This window comes from Spea bombifrons, chromosome 2 (genome assembly GCF_027358695.1).
Source record: "Spea bombifrons isolate aSpeBom1 chromosome 2, aSpeBom1.2.pri, whole genome shotgun sequence".
NCBI classification, from domain to species: domain Eukaryota; kingdom Metazoa; phylum Chordata; class Amphibia; order Anura; family Pelobatidae; genus Spea; species Spea bombifrons.
Genome location: NC_071088.1, coordinates 11258372 through 11277733, shown reverse-complemented (window position 1 = coordinate 11277733; position 19362 = coordinate 11258372). Strand labels below are relative to the sequence as shown.

Genomic DNA, 19362 nt, shown 5'->3' with positions numbered 1-19362 from the left:
CTGCCGGCGAGTCTCCCTGCTCTGCCACGGTGCCGGTTTGTAATGCTGAGCGCCGTAAATTGACGCCACTTCCGGCGCTCATCATTACAAGCCGGCACCGAGACTGAACAGGGAGACTCGCCGCAGAGGAGAGAGAGAGAGGGGCGCCGAGCGGGTAACCGAAAACTACTCGGCGCCCCTCTCTCTCCTCCGCTTCAAAACAAACAACCAAAAAAAACGCTTGGGGCGGCAAAGTGCCGCCCCTTCTAAAGTGCCGCCTGGGGCAATTGCCCCAGTCGGCTCCATTGTAGGGCCGGCCCTGAATATTCTCTCTCATTTTTAGTAGTTGGTGTGCATGGAGATCTTACAATGTCTGAACCGGAAGTTGTTTAAGATAAATTTGGCACAGCATCTCTCTTTCATAGCTAATACAACTGTATTGACACCCGTGTGTGTGTGTATACATATGTGTAAGGTGTATATGCGTATGAATAGATGTATGGTGTTAGAGGGGCTGTGTTTGTGATCATCAACATACCGTACCAAGACAGTGTGTGTGTGTATGCCAATAAAATTGTATAATTCTCATTCTCCTCGATCAGACTCGTTCTCTTTCCTGATTACCGCTGTCTCGCACGTGTGCTTTATGTCTTGCTTCTAAGACTCAAGCTTAAAGTATTACAACAACTGGGGGGGTAAAAAAAAAAAATGAAAGAACTCTTCCATGACCCCAATCATGTCAACAATATGAAAAGCGACAATTACCAGGGGAAATTTCAAATCACAGTAAGAAACACAAACATTTCGCACATTTAATTATAAACTAACCTGGATTGAGCTCTCATTATGATAGATCGTGTATATGGGCTGTGTAATGAGAAATAACAATGTGCCCAACTCACACTACCTCTCTAATTACCGCGCCATTACACCCCCTTGTTTTCATTTCACGGCTTTAACAGCCACACTAATTAACACAACACAGGATCCTTAAATCATTCTCTTTGTGCCCCCCCAAATTAGGAATTATATATTACGTGTATTTTTTTTACATTATTACTCTAACATTCGGTACCGAGCAAATTATCATAAAACAACCATCTGAATACATCACAAAGAGAAAGTTGTCATTATGGTTTCTACACAACAGTTCAGCATGGAAACAGCAAAAGGGCCCGCAACTCAATCTCTTTCCAAAGGTTTTGTTTTTTTTATTCAAAAGTCATGTGATTTGAGCAAATCTAATGGTCCTACTGGAATGGTCAATTGGTTGCTGCACCAGCATCACTTCTACACTTAAGTGGTTTGGTATCTTTAGCGGAAGTTGACGGCTTCTTTGACCAAGTTATGTTGAGTTTGCTTATGGAGATATTTGGTTTATCAGTACATATTACCCTAATTACTACTCTTCTACAGCGAACGGATTCCACCAAAAACCTTATGATGCCCTCTACTATGAACTAATCCTGATTTGTAATACATGCGCTGCTGATCTGCTTACACGAGTGTTTCTTGGGTGTACTGGACTGTGTCGCACCTTAGAGGGAACATTAGTGTTTACCTTTAATGCACCATAGAAGTAAACGGTACTTTTCCATTTAAGAATTATAAGGTCAAAGGTGTTCTTTAAGCCTACTGTGTGGATAGAATGAGATCCCTAAACAAACCCAAAGTTAAAAAGATTTGTGATAAAAACTATGCTACTGGGTCTAATAAAAACAGAACGTAATTTAATGGGCACTGGCAAATCATTTAAAATCAATCTGTCTCCATTTCTTCTCGTCTCCAAAATCTCTGGTTATTGGAGTAACTTTATCACTGTGTGGATGAAATCCCCTTTTACCTGGTATCTCTGGAGCGCGTACGAGGGTCACCATGTACTCATCCTTGAAAGCCTGTTCCAACGCGCTGCCGAGTATCATTGCACACGATCGCCAGTACGCCTGCAATCAGAGGGGACATTGAAATTTTCATCTCGAACGTGTCCTTACATCACAAATATCTACGGCGCGTTGGTCTTTAAAGTGTATAAACCTTATCTAAGGTAGGCGGTTTATGGATTGAATTGGTCCTCTACGTAAGCATTCAAGATCCACTTCAAGCATCTCCTCTACTGGCGTTGGCAAAATATGTAAAAAGCTCATCGGGAACGGGAAGAGCATTCTAACAGTTATGTGACTCGTGGGAAAGCTCTCTCTGATGTTTAGGTAATTCCATGGAACCCTGCTTACATGGCAGGTAAAGTATTATTCTCAACAACAAACTGACCAATCAGCATTCAGTACAATCCTTTTTTTCCAGTTTTATTATATGTTTATTGAAAATTCTAATAAATATATATATATATATATATATATATATATTTAAACTATAGAACAAACAAGGTTAAAACGTTACGTGTAATTTGTTTATAATTTTGTTTTTGACGAACGGACAAAAACGTATATTTCATAGTTTATACTTAAACTTCTTTGCATAACATAACTCATTCTTTAACAATGGTTCCACGGTAATTTTAAGGTTGGCTTCCAGGATAATACACAGCGCACAAAGAAAAAAAAATATTTCCCGGGCGAGTGTGCGGAATCCGAGAGCAGGAGGAATTTAACTCAAATTTGGAGCTTTTTATAGAAGCGTCTTATGAAACATGAATTTATTTTACATATTATTTATTTATTTACAATATCATCTGTTATGAGTAGAGATGTGATCTTTTTTATGTTCTCGTGTATTTCTAAAGTTGTCCCTGGGCTAAAAAGAAAAAAAAAGAAGTGTTGTGCGGCCTCCAGCTAATGTTTTATCTTGTTGGAAATCTACCTGTGAATTGAACTTATCAAGCTTAGAACTGAAAAATAATGCGTAACCATGGTGATAACACACAAAATATTCAAGGTGAAATCAGACAGGAAAAAGCGTAAGATTTTCACAGGAAGAAAAATGCATGAGAGAAATGCTGTAAGGAAATATGAATTATTGATAACGTGCCAGATCTCCCAGGGTGTTCGGTTTGGAGGTAACATTCTCTCTGGCTGTTTTTGTTTCGCTGAAATGTTATGCAGGTTATTCTAATGCAACAACCAGCATAACATTTTAACCTAAAATTTATAGGCGACACCATATTTACCAAATCCAAACTATAACGTGTCTGCGGAGAAGGGAAATAATGTTGATAGTTTGCACTAGAATCTCCTCAGCGCTCCTTATATGTAATTCTAACGTCTCCACTCTCATATCCTCTAGTTCTTCCAACTCACATTGCCTTTTTCAACCTTCAACTCCCTTCTCTGTCCCTTAATACCCCACCACAAACCTCTCTCGCTGCCCAAGACCCAACCTACCCAAGATCAAAACTATCAATACCACCCATCACCCCCCTACTTATCCAACACTATTTGCTTTTTCCTCAACAACTGAATGACTAGCCACCCAACAACCTGTCCCCTGCTCCTCCATTCACTTCTGCCCCATAACAAAATACCCTCCTACTCGATCTTTACGTTCTTCCCGAGGGCTAATTCTCTCCATCTCGCTCATCACCTCTTCCTTTTCTTTCTTGCAACCCTCCACTTGTGCTGCCCAAAAACTCCTTTCCATCCAACCTCCAGCTGTAACCCTCCCTACTCAATACTCAAGAAAATCCTCGTTCCTCAAAGAAACGTAGAAGCATCACTGCTAGAATGTATCTGCCACTAATACTCCCACATCCACCTATGACACTCTCTCGCCCCTTTATCTATCCCTTGTGTTTCTCTACACCCCATTCCCTCTAGATTGTAAACTTGTGAGCAGGTCCCTCTTTATCAAACGTATCTGATTGTCTTAGTTTGTCTATTCTAGTCTCATCATTCCCTATATACCGTATTGGCTCGATTATAGGCCGCACCCTAAACGTTTGGTGCTTTTTTAAAGAAAAAAAATGTTTTACAGAACAAAATACACAGTGGAATGGTAAAACAGTATTTTACCTAATAAATAGGAATACATGTATTTTAACATTTTTGGTATCTATTATGCAGTTAGTCAGCATATGTTGTATACAAACAGAAATTTGGAAAACCAATAGCCATTTTAAGGTCCCCCTCTTAATTCATAATGCACCTTACTTATAGATCTTCCCCTCTGCCCCCCAGATATGTCACTCTGCCCCCCCCCAGACTCCCTGGTATCTGGTTTCTACTTTCCTAGTATATTGACTAAAATTCAGGAACCAAATGGGAGAAACCGCACAGTAATTTTAGATACACAAGTCAATTAAAGGAGGACCTGATAGATACTTTTTCCATCTTCGTATGCAGGAATAAATTATAATATAATATATTATATATATATATATATACACACACACACACACACACACACACACACACACACACACACACACGTAAAATTTTCCTCTTAAAGCCCTTTTAGGAGACCACACAAAATCAATAAGGATCCTGGATCTAGAACAGCACAATCACTACAACTGAACTGAGATCACCTTACATTTCAGACACATCTAATCATACAGACCTCATAGAACAAATAAAAGCTTTGCTGGTGTTCTAAAGAACTAAGAAACGCACAGAGAGATAGCCATGTGACCTTTTATCTCATCCATCTTTTACTTTTTGCGAGTTATAATGACCATAATAAGGAAGGAAATGGTAGGCAGCATGGGCAGGCTTTCTTTTCTGTTGCCATTTCTATTGACGTTCCGTTAGAAGTCGATGACCTTTTGGGAAACTATAAATACTATTACTTCTGATCTTTGATTCAAGAGCTGCTGGGTTAATTTAATAACAGCTCCTTTATTATTTGCCATTAGAACAGCCGGAGATTGCTCCTGAAGTGTATAATAATCATTTTAGTTTTGATCCAAAAATGACCTTGTTAACAGATGTAAACAGACTGGTTTAAACCATTAGCAAAACAATTTAAGGATCAAAATTAAATACTTACGTGAATCAAAACACGATGCTTTAAATACGTGCCCCTTTAACCTCTTAACGTCTGTATTGGTGACTTTCAAGCAGCTGCTTGGCGGAACCCCTAATTTCTGTAAAGCAGGCGCTGGTCCATTTGTGAACCCTTGTTGCTTAAACTAATCAGTGGCAGCCGCACATCTCCCGGACGCTTTCCCCGTGTATCGGGACTGAATCCCGCCGGGGCCGTCTGCATGCAGAGCGGCTCAGCTTTATTATACACTCTGTAGAGCATCATCGGGCTGCCTACGGGAGTTCAATATTTAGTAGAAGGTGCCTTGAGATGGCATATTATATATATATATATATATATATATATATATATATATATATATATATATATATATATATATATATATATATATATATATATATATATATCCATAGAAAACCAGCAATAGGAAAAATAACCTGGACAGCCTTGGTCTTCTGAGTTTACATGACCCGTATCCCGATGTCAGGCTGTGATATGTCTTACAGAACAGGCACAAACTTCCACGAGCACTTGCAGTCCAGCAGAGAAACGGTTAAAAGGGATTCCTTATTAAAGATGCAACGTGACGTGTGGAGCGCACACAACATGCCATTGGAACACAGGAGTGATGGGAGTGATATAAGGGCCATTGGAACACAGGAGTGATGGGAGTGATATAAGGGCCATTGGAACACAGGAGTGATGGGAGGGATAGAGGGCCATTGGAACACAGGAGTGATGGGAGGGATAGAGGGCCATTGGAACACAGGAGTGATGGAAGGGATAGAGGGCCATTGGAACACAGGAGTGATGGGAGGGATAGAGGGCCATTGGAACACAGGAGTGATGGGAGGGATAGAGGGCCATTGGAACACAGGAGTGATGGGAGGGATAGAGGGCCATTGGAACACAGGAGTGATGGGAGGGATAGAGGGCCATTGGAACACAGGAGTGATGGGAGGGATAGAGGGCCATTGGAACACAGGAGTGATGGGAGGGATAGAGGGCCATTGGAACACAGGAGTGATGGGAGGGATAGAGGGCCATTGGAACACAGGAGTGATGGGAGGGATAGAGGGCCATTGGAACACAGGAGTGATGGGAGGGATAGAGGGCCATTGGAACACAGGAGTGATGGGAGGGATAGAGGGCCATTGGAACACAGGAGTGATGGGAGGGATAGAGGGCCATTGGAACACAGGAGTGATGGGAGGGATAGAGGGCCACTGGAACACAGGAGTGATGGGAGGAATAGAGGGCCATTGGAACACAGGAGTGATGGGAGGGATAAAGGGCCATTGGAAAACAGGAGTGATGGGAGGGATAGAGGGCCATTGGAACACAGGAGTGATGGGAGGGATAGAGGGCCATTGGAACACAGGAGTGATGGGAGGGATAAAGGGCCTCTGAACGCCTGTGAAGGAATTCCATTAAAATCAGTCATTTACAGCTACAGCAGTCATTTACAACATTAACCCCGTCTGCGCTGGATCTCTGATCTGTTTCATATTATTTTAATGGACAACATTTTTGACTTTTATCTCAAAAACAAAGACATTTCTAACAGACCCCAAATTTTTGTACATCCAGAAATAGGCTTATTTTACAGGAATTGTATGGGGCTTTTTTTTTTTTGTTTTTTGTTTTTTTTTTGCAAATGCAAACATTCATGGCACGATTCCTATATATATATATGGATACTGCTTGATTTGAAATGCATTTACTCACCTTATTTACTTCCTCTGGGTTTTCATCTTTAAACGTAAGAAACTGGATAGTGCAGGATTTAGTTAAAGGCTTGTACATGTCCCACAGTTCACCATCAACAAGGGCCAACACGGACCTCGTACCATACCACTCGCTGAGGTCTGCAAAAATTAATTCTGCGTTAGAACAGAGAGCGTCCGAAAGAGAAAACACGTAAAGATTAAAGGGACGGTTTAGTGTCCCAGAACGCCAGCTTGAACATGCATTCTTTGAAAATATCACACACTTACCTGGCACAGAAGCGATAGACGGGCTACAAAATCTTCATTGTCTCTTTATGGTCTGAAATGTCTTGCCACCGATTGGCTAATTAAGCTGTCAATTAGTGGCAGTGTTTCCAATGAAAACAACAGGAGTAGGGCCTGTCATTGATTGACAGCTTAAGGAGCCAATCGGTGGTAGCAAGGCGCTCCTATTGAAACAAGTGGGAAGACACCTGTGCGCTGGGATCAGAACGGATCCCCACAGAGCCAGCGCCAGATGTGACCGGAGGCGAGTCCATAACATGCAGGGAGAGGCATTCGGCCCAATCTACCCCCTGCGGGGCATTTCAAGAACAGACCACACAAGAATTTAAAGGGACTGCATAGCTAAAGTGCATGTGACAGCTGTAGGGTCCCTTTAAATAAAAAATTTTAAAGAAGCCATATGTATCTTTTTTTTTTTTTTACAAAAAAATACAAATTACTGTTCAAATTTACAACAACCCAATTCACATTTTTGTTTTTATTTATATGATAGAAAAAGCATATCACAAAAAATAAAGAAATTCTATGGTACTTGGGAGACTGCTAGTCAGAACTCCTAAAGGGGCAGGCTAATGTAGAAAAAAGCATATTAACGAACGGTGGGAGTACTTTAATAGGCAGCTCGCCCTCGCAAAAGAAGCAGCTCCACACGCACACAGGGGTCTGAAACATATCCTGCCCACCGCTTTCTTAATTCTTTACATTGGGCCCATAATGTAGCAAGGCAGAGAGACACAAAACTTGTGCTCCACCATAGCTCCCGGTCTGTCCAAATACTTACAAGGTTTTTATCAAGAGCCCTTAAAGAGAATCCGTCGCCAAAAAATAATGCCATTAAAATCAGTAGCGTATAAAACTTTTTTTAAACAAATCTTATCCCCGTGTTTGCAATGACATATTTCTGCTTATTACTCCTATTTGCTCATTTCCTGTTTGTGCTGCAGACACAACAGATGTGTCCCGGCATGGAAATGACCTCCCTCACCCTGATTGGCTGAATGCTTAGCAGCTTTTTATTGGTGCAGAAACCAGATGGTGCCTTAAACGAATCCCGCAACAAGTGTCTCTTTTACTACATAAACAAGAAAAAACGTTATATACGGCACGCTAAAAATGTGAAAGCGGTTAATTTTTTTTCATAGGGCTTCTACTACTTCGCCTGCATAGTGCCAATTACATATTAGCCAGGTTACTATTCCAATGGGTTGTCCTTTAACACATTAAGGACTATGCATGTACACGCTTTGTCGTGAAGGGGTTAACCACACTTTCGATCCAATTGTTTTACTGTATAAATAATAATTAAAAAAAAAATAGGTGGAATTAATAAACATACCAACACTGCGGGCCACAGTCAGCAAAGAAACTTTGGATCAATACTCATCGGACGTAAGAAAATCAGTAGAAAAGCACAAAACAAATCAATGTCCATTACGTTGACTAACCAGGATTAATTGTATTTTTTCTGGCACCCGACAGATCCGTGGGTCTAATGACCGCGCGCCGAGCTACCCTGCGTACTCCGCTGTTCACTCACATGGCCGAGAACTTTTTTGGGAACACGGGATCATAGAGATAAAAATACTCACTAATGCCAGGATTTCATTACCCCAGATCGGTGTCTACACTGTTACTATATACATCTGGATCATCTTTAATGTTAAAGGGGGCCCGGGCTTTGTTGGTGGGCTTTCCTATCCCAGAATAACAGATTTATTATGGTTTTTTTTATTATTCTTCTTACCGATATACTTTGATTTTCATTCTCTGAAACAGGGGTGACAAACTGCTGGCCTAGCGGGTTATAACCATGCCAGATTTCCTGGATATCCCAGCATGGGCACTGGCGGCTAAATCCGACGTTTGGAACGGATTAAATCAAAGCGAGGATTTGCCTAAATCGTCTGTTTACGGCCCTTGAGACCTGGTGCTCAACAGCACAGCTCTAAAAGCTTCGCCGTATGCACAACATACATATAAACACTACATAGTCCTTTAACATTTTTCTCTTTCAACATATTAGTGCCCCTTCTAATCGGTGCCTATATCATTATAGGATTCATTCACTGCTCCATGAGTTGTAGGAACTAATATAATAATATACTATAATGTGTCTATATATAATATATCTATAATATACAATATTTAACCATAATGTATAATATTTAGCCATAATGTAGAGTCAAATACAAGAAAAGTCTAACCCATCGGACTATGCATTATTGAAGGTTAGGCTGGCCCTCCACAAGAGAGTCACTTGCCAAGAAGGCCCTTCACGATGTATAAAACAGCTGGTTAAAGTACAATACCACAAATTAATGAAATAAGCAATATAAATATGCTTAAAAATACATGTTTCATATAAATAAGTTTGCAGAGCTTTGGTTTGGCTTCTAAGGAGTGTACTGGGCAGCATTCACACATTCCAACAACTGAATAGATGTGAGGCTCATCATTGTTAATTGTTATATTTAGAAATAAAAAAGAAATCACGTGATTTAAATTGATCTCAATCGAAATGCCCAATCTGCAAGTAGGAGGTCATTGTGCCGGGGAGCTGAGTTAAGCTGCATAAATACATAGAACTGGACGGCAGATGAGAACCATTCGGCCCGTCTAGTCTGCTCGTTTCTCCTACTGTTAGAGACCTTAATCAGTCCTTGGTCTTGTCTTGGCGTGTTTATATTCCCTCACTGTATTAGCCTCTACCACCTCTGATGGGAGGCTGTTGCATTTACCTATCACCCTCTCAGTAAAGTAAAACGTCCTTACTTTCCTAAACCCCCAACTCTCTAGTTTTAGACTATGGGCTCTTGTTCCAACACTTTTTTGAAATAGGCTTCCCTTCTGTACAGTGCCAGAGTCAGTAAGTTGCTGCTAAAGGGTGCACTCACACATGAGACGGCTCCGTAACTCAAATATCTTGCTCAGAACTTCCTATAAAACATCATTAAATAGGTTTACCGCTTCAAAACTGTCAATCTTAGGATTTGGGACAATGGCAGACGGCTGATGAGCATTAATACGCACACACACCTTTTTAATAGCATTGAATCCGCTCCTGAGGCAGACATACCCGCCACGAGCCACGACGGCCATTAACTTATAATATACGTCCCTAAATAAAACGGCACGGGCTGCGGAGGAATATAGCCCCCGTTTCCCAGTTTGGATAATATGATAAAGGTTACTGATTTACTGGGATTTAGGGTTTTTATATCACGGCTGTGCAGAGCGGTCGTAAATGCTGGTTTATAACTGTCTTTCCTGCAGAGCAAACACATTTATTAGCGACTTTCCATAAAATCCTCGCAACAGAAATCCCCGAAGGGCAAGATGATTTGGACACACAGGATTGATTGAAGTGATTGCAATTAGAATAAAGGGGGGGGGGACTAGATTGTAAAGCAGGTTCGGTATAACAGCTAACGAAAATTAAATTAGAAATTTAATTGCATTTTTTTTTCTGTTAATGTTCATTTAATTAACTGTTGCTACCTAATTAATTTGGAATTATTAACAAAAGGCCAGTTAATTGAACTGTGAAGATTTAACATGATGTAATCGGTGGTGTGATGTATTCGGCATGTCTATAGGTCACTGGAAGCAGTATTTGCATGTGGTTTTTTTTTTAATCTCAGAGACAACTACGTCTATAGATTAGATTTTTCCAAGGGCGGCTGGGGGGAAAAAAAACATAAAAGACAAAAATATTAATGATATGGTCCTGATAAATATGCGCAATCAATAGTTAGTTATGTGCCACGTTACAGCGAGGAGCAGGTTATTGCTAGAATTACACTGCTTCTAGGATCCAGGAGACTTACCGTCTATACGACACGGAAACATAGAATTAGACAGCACATCAGAGCCATTCGACCCGTCTAGTATGTACATTTCTCCTGATGTAACGAGTCAAACCTTAAACAGTCGCTGGTCCCGTCTTAGCTTCAGGAGCCATATATCTACCATATGCATGTTTATTCCCTTACTCTTCCCAAGCCTATAAATACAGTTTTATTAACTAAACAAACCTGTGTACGAGTGTTTCCACACTAAACTAAGCAATATATGTGAATTAGAAAGCCCCTTTTATCTGCACCATGGGACCATTCGCCTGCTCTCAGGATCTGCATGGCTATTCCTCCCCATTACATTGCCATATCAGGTTGCTGCTTGTTGTTGATAGCTCAGGACAGAAAATGTATTGATATACTAGTTATGTCAAAGAAAGCTTGTTCCCTGGGGTAAAATAGTCATTAAATAGCTGCCTACTTAGACTTTAAGCTCTCCTTTCCCAACATATTCCCATCTTTTGTCCCCCGAATGTCTGTAGACTAATATAGTCATTATCCGACGGCACTTATCGCACCCCTAAACTGTAAAGTGCCTCTGTGAGCAAAGATTCAAACTGAACATCGCTCCGGCAATGAACTACTTTCAAAATAAATAAAAAGGCTGCAAATATCTTTAAAAAAAATATTATTTGTTTTATATAGCGCCATCATATTCCGCAGCACTGTACAAAGGCCAAACACTACATGGTAAGTAGTAGTTGCGCTAAAAATGGGTTAATGTGACCGATTTCCACCGTTATGGGGCGTAAGGACGATCAGACTTTACCGAAAGCCCAACGCTATCGGTTTGTTATCGCATACAGATTATAGGTTATTTCATAAACCCAACGTGGACCCCGCCGTCCACAAACACGTCGGGCACCCATGGTTATTACGTGATCAATACGATAATAAATACACTTAAAAATACGTTGTGAGGAAGTTCAATATCTGAACTCTGACAGCGTTGGCCTCGTTTAGCCCACGAACCGCTCCTGCTCAGGGAGAAAGCAATTTGTCCTGATAAGTGATTTCATCTAAACCTAATGGGCTCGGTTAATAGTCCACTTTATCACCGCAACACATGAAGATTTTGTAGGTCCTACAATCAGAACAAATAACCTTCCAGCCTTTGGAAACCAGTTTCTCTCGTTTCATTTTGGTTCAACTCTCTCTCTCTGTAAAATAAAGTCCATCTACTCCGGCCTGGAATCTCTGAACAAGACGATAACTACCGGTATATACAATGTTTTACTCTGTGTCAAAATGTTACAGCGCTTACTGCCATGCAACATGCTGCTTCTCTTTAAATAATTCAAGAACGCGGCAATGCTGTGTACCCAGTTTCCGTGGAGAACCAAGTCATTCATTTCATTAGATACGTCCAGATAGCGGGCTTTTGCAGTCATGGTCGCCATAGAGAAGCCTATCCTATGATTGTGTCAATCCGACTTCTTGTGGTCTGCTAAATAAACTTGGACTCCTTTCTTAATTTAGATTTTTACAAAGTAACCATGGTATTGACTAAAAGGGACCTGGGAACTCCCCCCCCCCGGGACTCTCAACTCAACAGGTTGCATCGCCAGCCCAGAGCTTCCACCTATTCCAGACTCGGACAGAACAGCAGGATAGTCGGGAGAGAGCGCCAGTAATTTAGTCTTCATTTTTCTCTTCAAGGATGTCAATTCATCATTTGGTGTTTATTTTTCATTTAGCCCCTTTGGCGTGTCTGGTTACGATACCTTAGGACATGTGCAGCGAGTATGTAAAAGGTCTACTGACATGGAGAACATCATAACAAAGAACACGAAAGTTACACATTTTTGGTAAGGACCCTACTCTAGTGCGTTTTCCACTACCCTTTTTGGAACCGGGTGCTCCCAGGTTTTTCTGGCATCAATGACTGTATTCCCCTGGCCATCTGGGCCACTTACCAACAGTGCTGGGATCCACACCTGTGGACGGTGTGCAAGTATGAAAACATTATGTGAGGCTACAGACAGATCATGTACTTCATTTAGCAGCCATTAGCCTTAACGTGCCAGGCAGCCTAGTCATTCCAAGCCTAGCCCTGACCAAACGCCAATACTAAGCCAAGGCTGAACAAACCCTCCCTTATAGTGATCGCTACGCAGGATAGGCTACCGATTGTCCCTTATAATCCAGAGAGGCAGTTAACTTCCCTAAAATGACTAGTGAAACAAAACCAAACGATATTATCGGAAACAAGTAATAATAATATCCCTAAAAACATAACAAAGAGCCACCTGGTGGAGATTCGCCATTAACTTTTCTACGAATGGCTTCACGAGAATTTATCCCACAGGATGGGAGAACGTTACGCATAATAATGTATCTATTACTGGCTTCCAAGGCATATATAGATTTATCCTGTACAAAGCAATTTAATATGGCTTTTGGAGAGAAACCAGGCAAGCATAATTGATCAGGCACTGGATTACAGGGCGCTATCATTTTACGCTCAAGGCACATTTTTCATGATTTATTCCCTTTAGCCTCTCCGTGCGTTTTGTCAGAAGTGTCACACCTGAAAACAAACTTCCCATTAGGATTCTGGCTGTAGAGATACCACATGCTTTACAAACAACACACAAACCCTGAGCATCTGGAGTAACAAATGTGGATCAGTGCTGGGGGGGAAAAAATACATACACTATACAACGAAGCCCACCCACCTTAAAACAGACATTAACAGTTACTATACACTCATTAAAACCACTTAAATACAATATTATCTGTCTCTCTTTAGGACCACGGAATGGTTTGGTATCAGTATGCTGCGGCTACATATACAGGCTGTAAACTGTAAAATATTTTACTTACGCAAAAACAACAAAAGTCAGTAGAATGGTATACACCATTAGGAAGAGATATTTACGGCAATAAACAAAATACTTAAAAGCGTGTAGACTCAGCATTATTAATGACTGGGAGACCGGCGCCCTCTGGTGTCTCCTTTCAGAATGACCGTTCATTGTGTTTGGCGAGCCGAATGGATATAAAAATCCTCTCTTTATTAAATGAAGATCTGCAATTAATGATGCTGCTGTGCATCAAACTGCGTGACATGCTGCGATCAGAGCCCTGCTGTAAGGATGTGGGATCCCCTCTGATCTCTCTGCATTTTCTTTTTTGTTGATTTTTTTTTTTCGTTTTTATCAGCCGACAACCTGCCAAGAAAATCTAGCTTCAACGTATCAGACGTCTCTGTAATCAGAACAGAGGATTATATGGTGCAGTAGAAACTGTGGTTAGCGTCTGACTAGTCATGTCAAGTTTATTCCCCCCACAAGATCAGGTTAACTGCTTCATTGCCTTCATCCCTTTGCAATCCAAACAGCGTTACCTCGAGAAGCACTGCTCAGTTACATAAACTCAGCAGCCATCTGATGTCTGTATGGCAAGAGCGCTGGGTATCTGTACATGCACACACTACCCCGCTAATGATCCCATCTGCACAGTACCATGCCAAACAAGTGACAGTATCGTTAAAAAGCAAGGGGCGCAAATCATAACGTCTCTTATAATAACAGGACCTCAACAGCTCATTAAAAAAAGCAAAAATAACATACGCACCACTGGTCATTTAATTGGAATTACGATAAACATAAAAATATAGCAATAGCCATTTTTTACCTTAACAAGGTGCAGAGACAGCAGCGCTGTGTAGGTGGTGAGGACCTTTATCGAGCTCGCTGACATTAATAAACATGCTTTAAAAGGGTATGTATATATTGATCCATGACCTGCACGTGAACCCACCACCTGTCGATCACATACACACGCTGTTGCTTAACAACGAAGTCACTCATACTAATTCAGCATTCGTACGCAGAAGAAAACATTTGGCACACGTATAAAGCACAAGACGCAGATACATGTCAAGCAGCAGCGTTTTCACATTACACACGCGATGGGACGCGCTTGAAAGAATCAGCATGGCTCTAGATAACCGGTACATGGATTTTCTTTTTCCAGGTGCATCGTATCCTGGGTCAGACTCTCATCACACTAATTATGCGATATTAACGATCAGCCAAGATTTCCCACAGTTGCATCTAAACACACATTGTGAACTTGGCAAGATGCTGCTGGGCAAACAAACGCGTTGGCCCTTCATAACGCATCCTTGATATGCAGAGATATCGTGAATGTGATCTTACCAATTCAAAAGGTACACTCCAGCCATCATACGCACTTTAATGCATGATAGAGGAGAGGTCCCTTTAAAATGTATGGAACGCCTCCCAATTTGCATTAACCCCCACTATGCCTGCCCCCCAGCAGATCTGAGCACGTCCTTGCACTTGATATTCTCACTGCCACTCCACTCTGGCGCTAGCTTGGCAAACACCATGGGCACGGGGTCTAATGAGAGATCGCCCATTGATTTTAAGGACAAGAACTGTCAGACCACAAAGGAAAAGGGAAGCTGCAGCTCTGCTGCTTCACCCAAAGGTGAGGGCTTTATTTATTTCCCCCTCCCCATTTTTAATGAATGCTCATTCAAGCAGTCATACAGTACTTGGTTAACCTGGATCTTCTAGCAGGAAAACCGAGATCTGACTTTATAATGCAGTTAATATGGTGAAAAAGAAGGGGTTTTTTAACCAAAAACAGTAAAGTGCTGTGTGCCGGATCTTGTTGCCGTGTACATGGAAACATTAAACTCCTTCCTCAGTTTATTTGCTAGACGCTAGAATAAACGGAAGGAAATGATTTGCTCAGAAGGACATGTTGTGCGGCAGAAAGCACTGAAGTGCACGCTGTAAAAAATAAAATATATATATTTGCGTTTACTTCTTCTCAGCAAGAAGTCCTTTTTAAGTTGCTTTTTAGGTAATTATACGAGCCGGGCTTTTACATGCCACGGCAGACTACGGCATTCTCCTTAAAAGAAATGATGGCTGGAGGGGATTCACGTGCACTTATTTCACAAAAGGATAAAAGCAACAGAAATCTAAACCTATACATTTTGTTAATTGAACTTACACTAAAATATAGAACTTTTCTTAAGGCTTTAACCATCTTCGGAGTTATTTTTAGCCAATCACTTGGCCTGACACATAGAAGCAGAATATTCTAAGGAATGGTTGTTCCTATGGTTAATGAATAAGGTGGGATTTTAATACATATAGAGCGTATATTATATATATATATATATATATATATATATATATATATATAAAATCTGCAAACACCATCACTTGCTATAAAGAAGTGTATAATGCAGGATTATTATTATTATTATTATTTTACGATATGCTTCTTCAAATATTATTCTCTTTTTCATTTTTACTGTATTATGCATTGTTTTTTAACCCCTTTATAGCATAAAAGCTATGCTAAATATAAGAAATTTTTTATAATAATAGAATAATAACAGAAGGCAGAGATATGTACAGCCTAAACGACAGTACAAGCAATTTTTTGACACACTAAAACAAAGTATTTTTGTCTAAAAATATTAGTGCTCCGTTTGTCTGTAGCAAAATATCACAGGCCTGCTCGGCCACACGCTTAGGTCATAGATTTGCTGTGTGCTTATATATACATACACACTGCATGCCAAAAAGCTTTTAAAATTACACACTACACAAGTTTGTGATGATGCACTTATTCGTAAACAAGAGCTTATACATGTGGGTGCGTCTTACGTTTTTATGGGTGGGGGGGTTTGGCACCCGCCATCTACAATAGATCAGCTGGCAGTACACATCACTTTTTACACCGATAATTGCCATGGTTGTAGGCAGCCTGCACCATGGACCGATCCCTAACTAAATGCAGCAATATGAGAAGCTGCCGGTTATTCTCCGCCCAATCAGCAGCCAATCAGCAAGCCTTCATCTTTACCTGTAAGTCTTTTCTCTGTCCCAGTTAAACATGTGGGGCTTATTGCAATAGGAGATGTGGGTTTTGATTGGGTTCTGAATACCACTAAACTACAGAAAGAGCACGCGGTTAAATCCGGTCATGGTTAACCTCAAAAGGGTTAATCAAAATATAAAAGGTCTATTGAACAAATACAGGTAGATAAAAACACTTGTGTGAATGTAATAGCTGGCATCAAAAAGTTACTTTTAGGCAAAAAAAAAAAAATATACCTACTTTTTCACATAGTTAAGTTGAGGTTCTTACTTAACACACCTCATCTACAGACAGACAGCAAAGCTTGAACATCAGCCTTAATAAACGCTTTAATCGTTAGTTGAACTTACGCATGGTGCAGTTGTATGGAGTGGAGACTCCTTTATTCATTACAAACACGGTGTCAGGGGCCGTCTTTCCGACATGCTTCACCTCGATCTTCTCGATGCGGGGCTGCAAAGATAACTGTCTTTCTTTCTCTTTGTTAAACAACTCAACGCGCATCTGGGAGATCTCGGCATTCGTAAGGCGAGCGGCTGGAACCGTGGAGTAAAGCCCTGGAGAAACGAGGACAGATATGAATCTTTCAACCAGAAAATCAATTTGAGTGAAAAGCAGAAGGGCAGCATTTCTGCTATCGATTTTAACAAACCAAATAAGGCTGGGTCATTGATAACATTATTAGAAACCAAAGCACACGGAGGACATGGGCAGCAGGTACTGCATGCACATAGTACAGGTCTACTACGGTCATGGCAGATCTTACTGTCCTGACTATGTGAATTCGATATATTCAACTTACAATGGGTTCATTGGACCGTAGCCCCATTGTGAGTCCAGCAGTGCCTATCTGTACTTTGGGTTGGTGTAATACAATATGCAAATAATAATGTTTTAGACTTTTTAGAACTCCACTAATAATGGTTGACAGATATTTTACTGCGCTCATCACTAACAGGATTTCATGTCACTGAAGGAGAAAGTGAAAGACATGATATCAAAGAGGATGTTGTGTGATCAGTGGTCCATCATTTGGGGCTAACACTCCCAAGTGGCTAGAAATCAATAAAAACTGAGGGCTATAATAAACTTTAACAATTATGAAAAACATTCCAGTGCTGCAAGGCATTACTTATGGATAAGCCACGGAAAATTAAAGCCGATAGAAGGTTGACAAACTGAGTCATATAGTGCAGCAGCAAGCATTGGGACATAAAGGGACCTAGATCACAATGATAAGCATGACTCTATTGGTGTACGTGGAGACCTGGTTTTGCAGTTAGCGGGGAAGAAACTTTTCATAAAATGTATTCAGTTGTGAAGAAATGAAACAATAAGTGCTTTTTAATGTTATTGGTGATTGGGTCTGAGTGCAACCTGGAAGACGGGTAGTCGTATATTTTAGAATCTTAAATAATTTTAAGAGGGGCACTAGCAGGACATACAGGTTTGAGGCTGTCAGTACAAAATGCATGTTACCAATTTACAAAAAGAACCTGCATTTACAAGCATGAGCCAAATAGCAGAGGTGGCAGAGAACATAGTACAGGCATTTAAAAGCCAGGGGTTATTAAATAGACAAGACTGGGTGCATCATTATCGGACCAGGTAAACAGGGAATGCTGTTAGGGCTCATCAGGTAAATAGTGAGTGCATGCACACAGGGGGTGTCAGATAAACAGGAGAAACTAGTATACTAGACATGTCTGTAAAAGAGGAGAGAACAAATGTTAAGACAAAGGGAACTTACTTATAACGAACAATGCTGATGCTGAGGGCTAAATGTGGAGTAAACCGGTTCATTGAATTTGTTGCTATGGTGATTGCTCCACATTGATGCATTCCCAGACTATTTTTTTTTATTATACATATGTCCAATGTTCCCTTCTACTTTAAACTCGTGTAATAAACAGAGAACGCCTTTCCCCTTCTCCCCACTTACTGCCTCGCACAGCCCGCAGCACGCAGCTTCCCGCCTCCACTGTCTTTATCCACATGTTAAAGGATTCAGCGAGTCAATTCATGCAGGCAAAGTGACATTCACTACATTGCACAGGAAGCACGCCGTCCGGGTCCGTCCAAAAATCCTTCCCTGCTTCATGGGGAAAATAAACAAATCACAGACGTTCCGCAGGAAAGAGTCTCCAAACAAGCACTAGAGGGCGCTCGTCTCCTGCTAGTCACAGAAGGGAAACATTACCAAAGGATTTACGGTTATCCTCGCCGCCATTTTTTATACTGGCAAAAAAATAACATAGAAAATGTTGCTAGTAAAGGAAAAAAATAAAAATTGAACTTAACAAAAAAAGAATTCGATAATTTTCTTCTTCTGCTATAGCAACACAACCTTCCTGTTTATCATTTTGTGTCAGGCTCAAATTAACCAGACCTGGAAAAATGAAGTAGTTACATAGTTACATAGGCTGAAAAAAGACATGCGTCCATCAAGTTCAGCCTTTCCTATATCTGTTAATTTGTTGCTGTTGATCCAAAAGAAGGCAAAAAAACTCCGGTTTCGCTCTTTCCGATTTTGCACTAACCAGGGAAAAAAATTCCTTCTTGACCCCAAAATGGCAGTCAGATTTCTCCTTGGATCAATAAGCCATTTCCCCATAATTAAAGATTATATCCCCGAATATTATGTTTTTCCAGGTATCCATCCAGTTGCAGTTTAAACGTCTGTACAGACTCCGATAAAACTA

General features: G+C 40.7%; 1 protein-coding gene across 1 annotated transcript in view; it reads right to left on the bottom strand.

Moving 5' to 3' along the window:
- Window positions 1–18750, bottom strand: part of MRPL39 (mitochondrial ribosomal protein L39) — a 33014-nt gene extending 14264 nt beyond the window's left edge. The window contains exons 1-4 of the mRNA XM_053456831.1: window positions 18603–18750; window positions 17011–17217; window positions 6646–6785; window positions 1823–1922 (exon numbers count right to left, since the gene is read on the bottom strand). Of these exons, the coding sequence (XP_053312806.1) occupies window positions 1823–1922; window positions 6646–6785; window positions 17011–17217; window positions 18603–18657 (502 nt within the window). The 5' untranslated portion in view covers window positions 18658–18750. The remainder of the gene's footprint in view (window positions 1–1822; window positions 1923–6645; window positions 6786–17010; window positions 17218–18602) is intronic.
- Window positions 18751–19362: the final 612 nt, after the last annotated feature.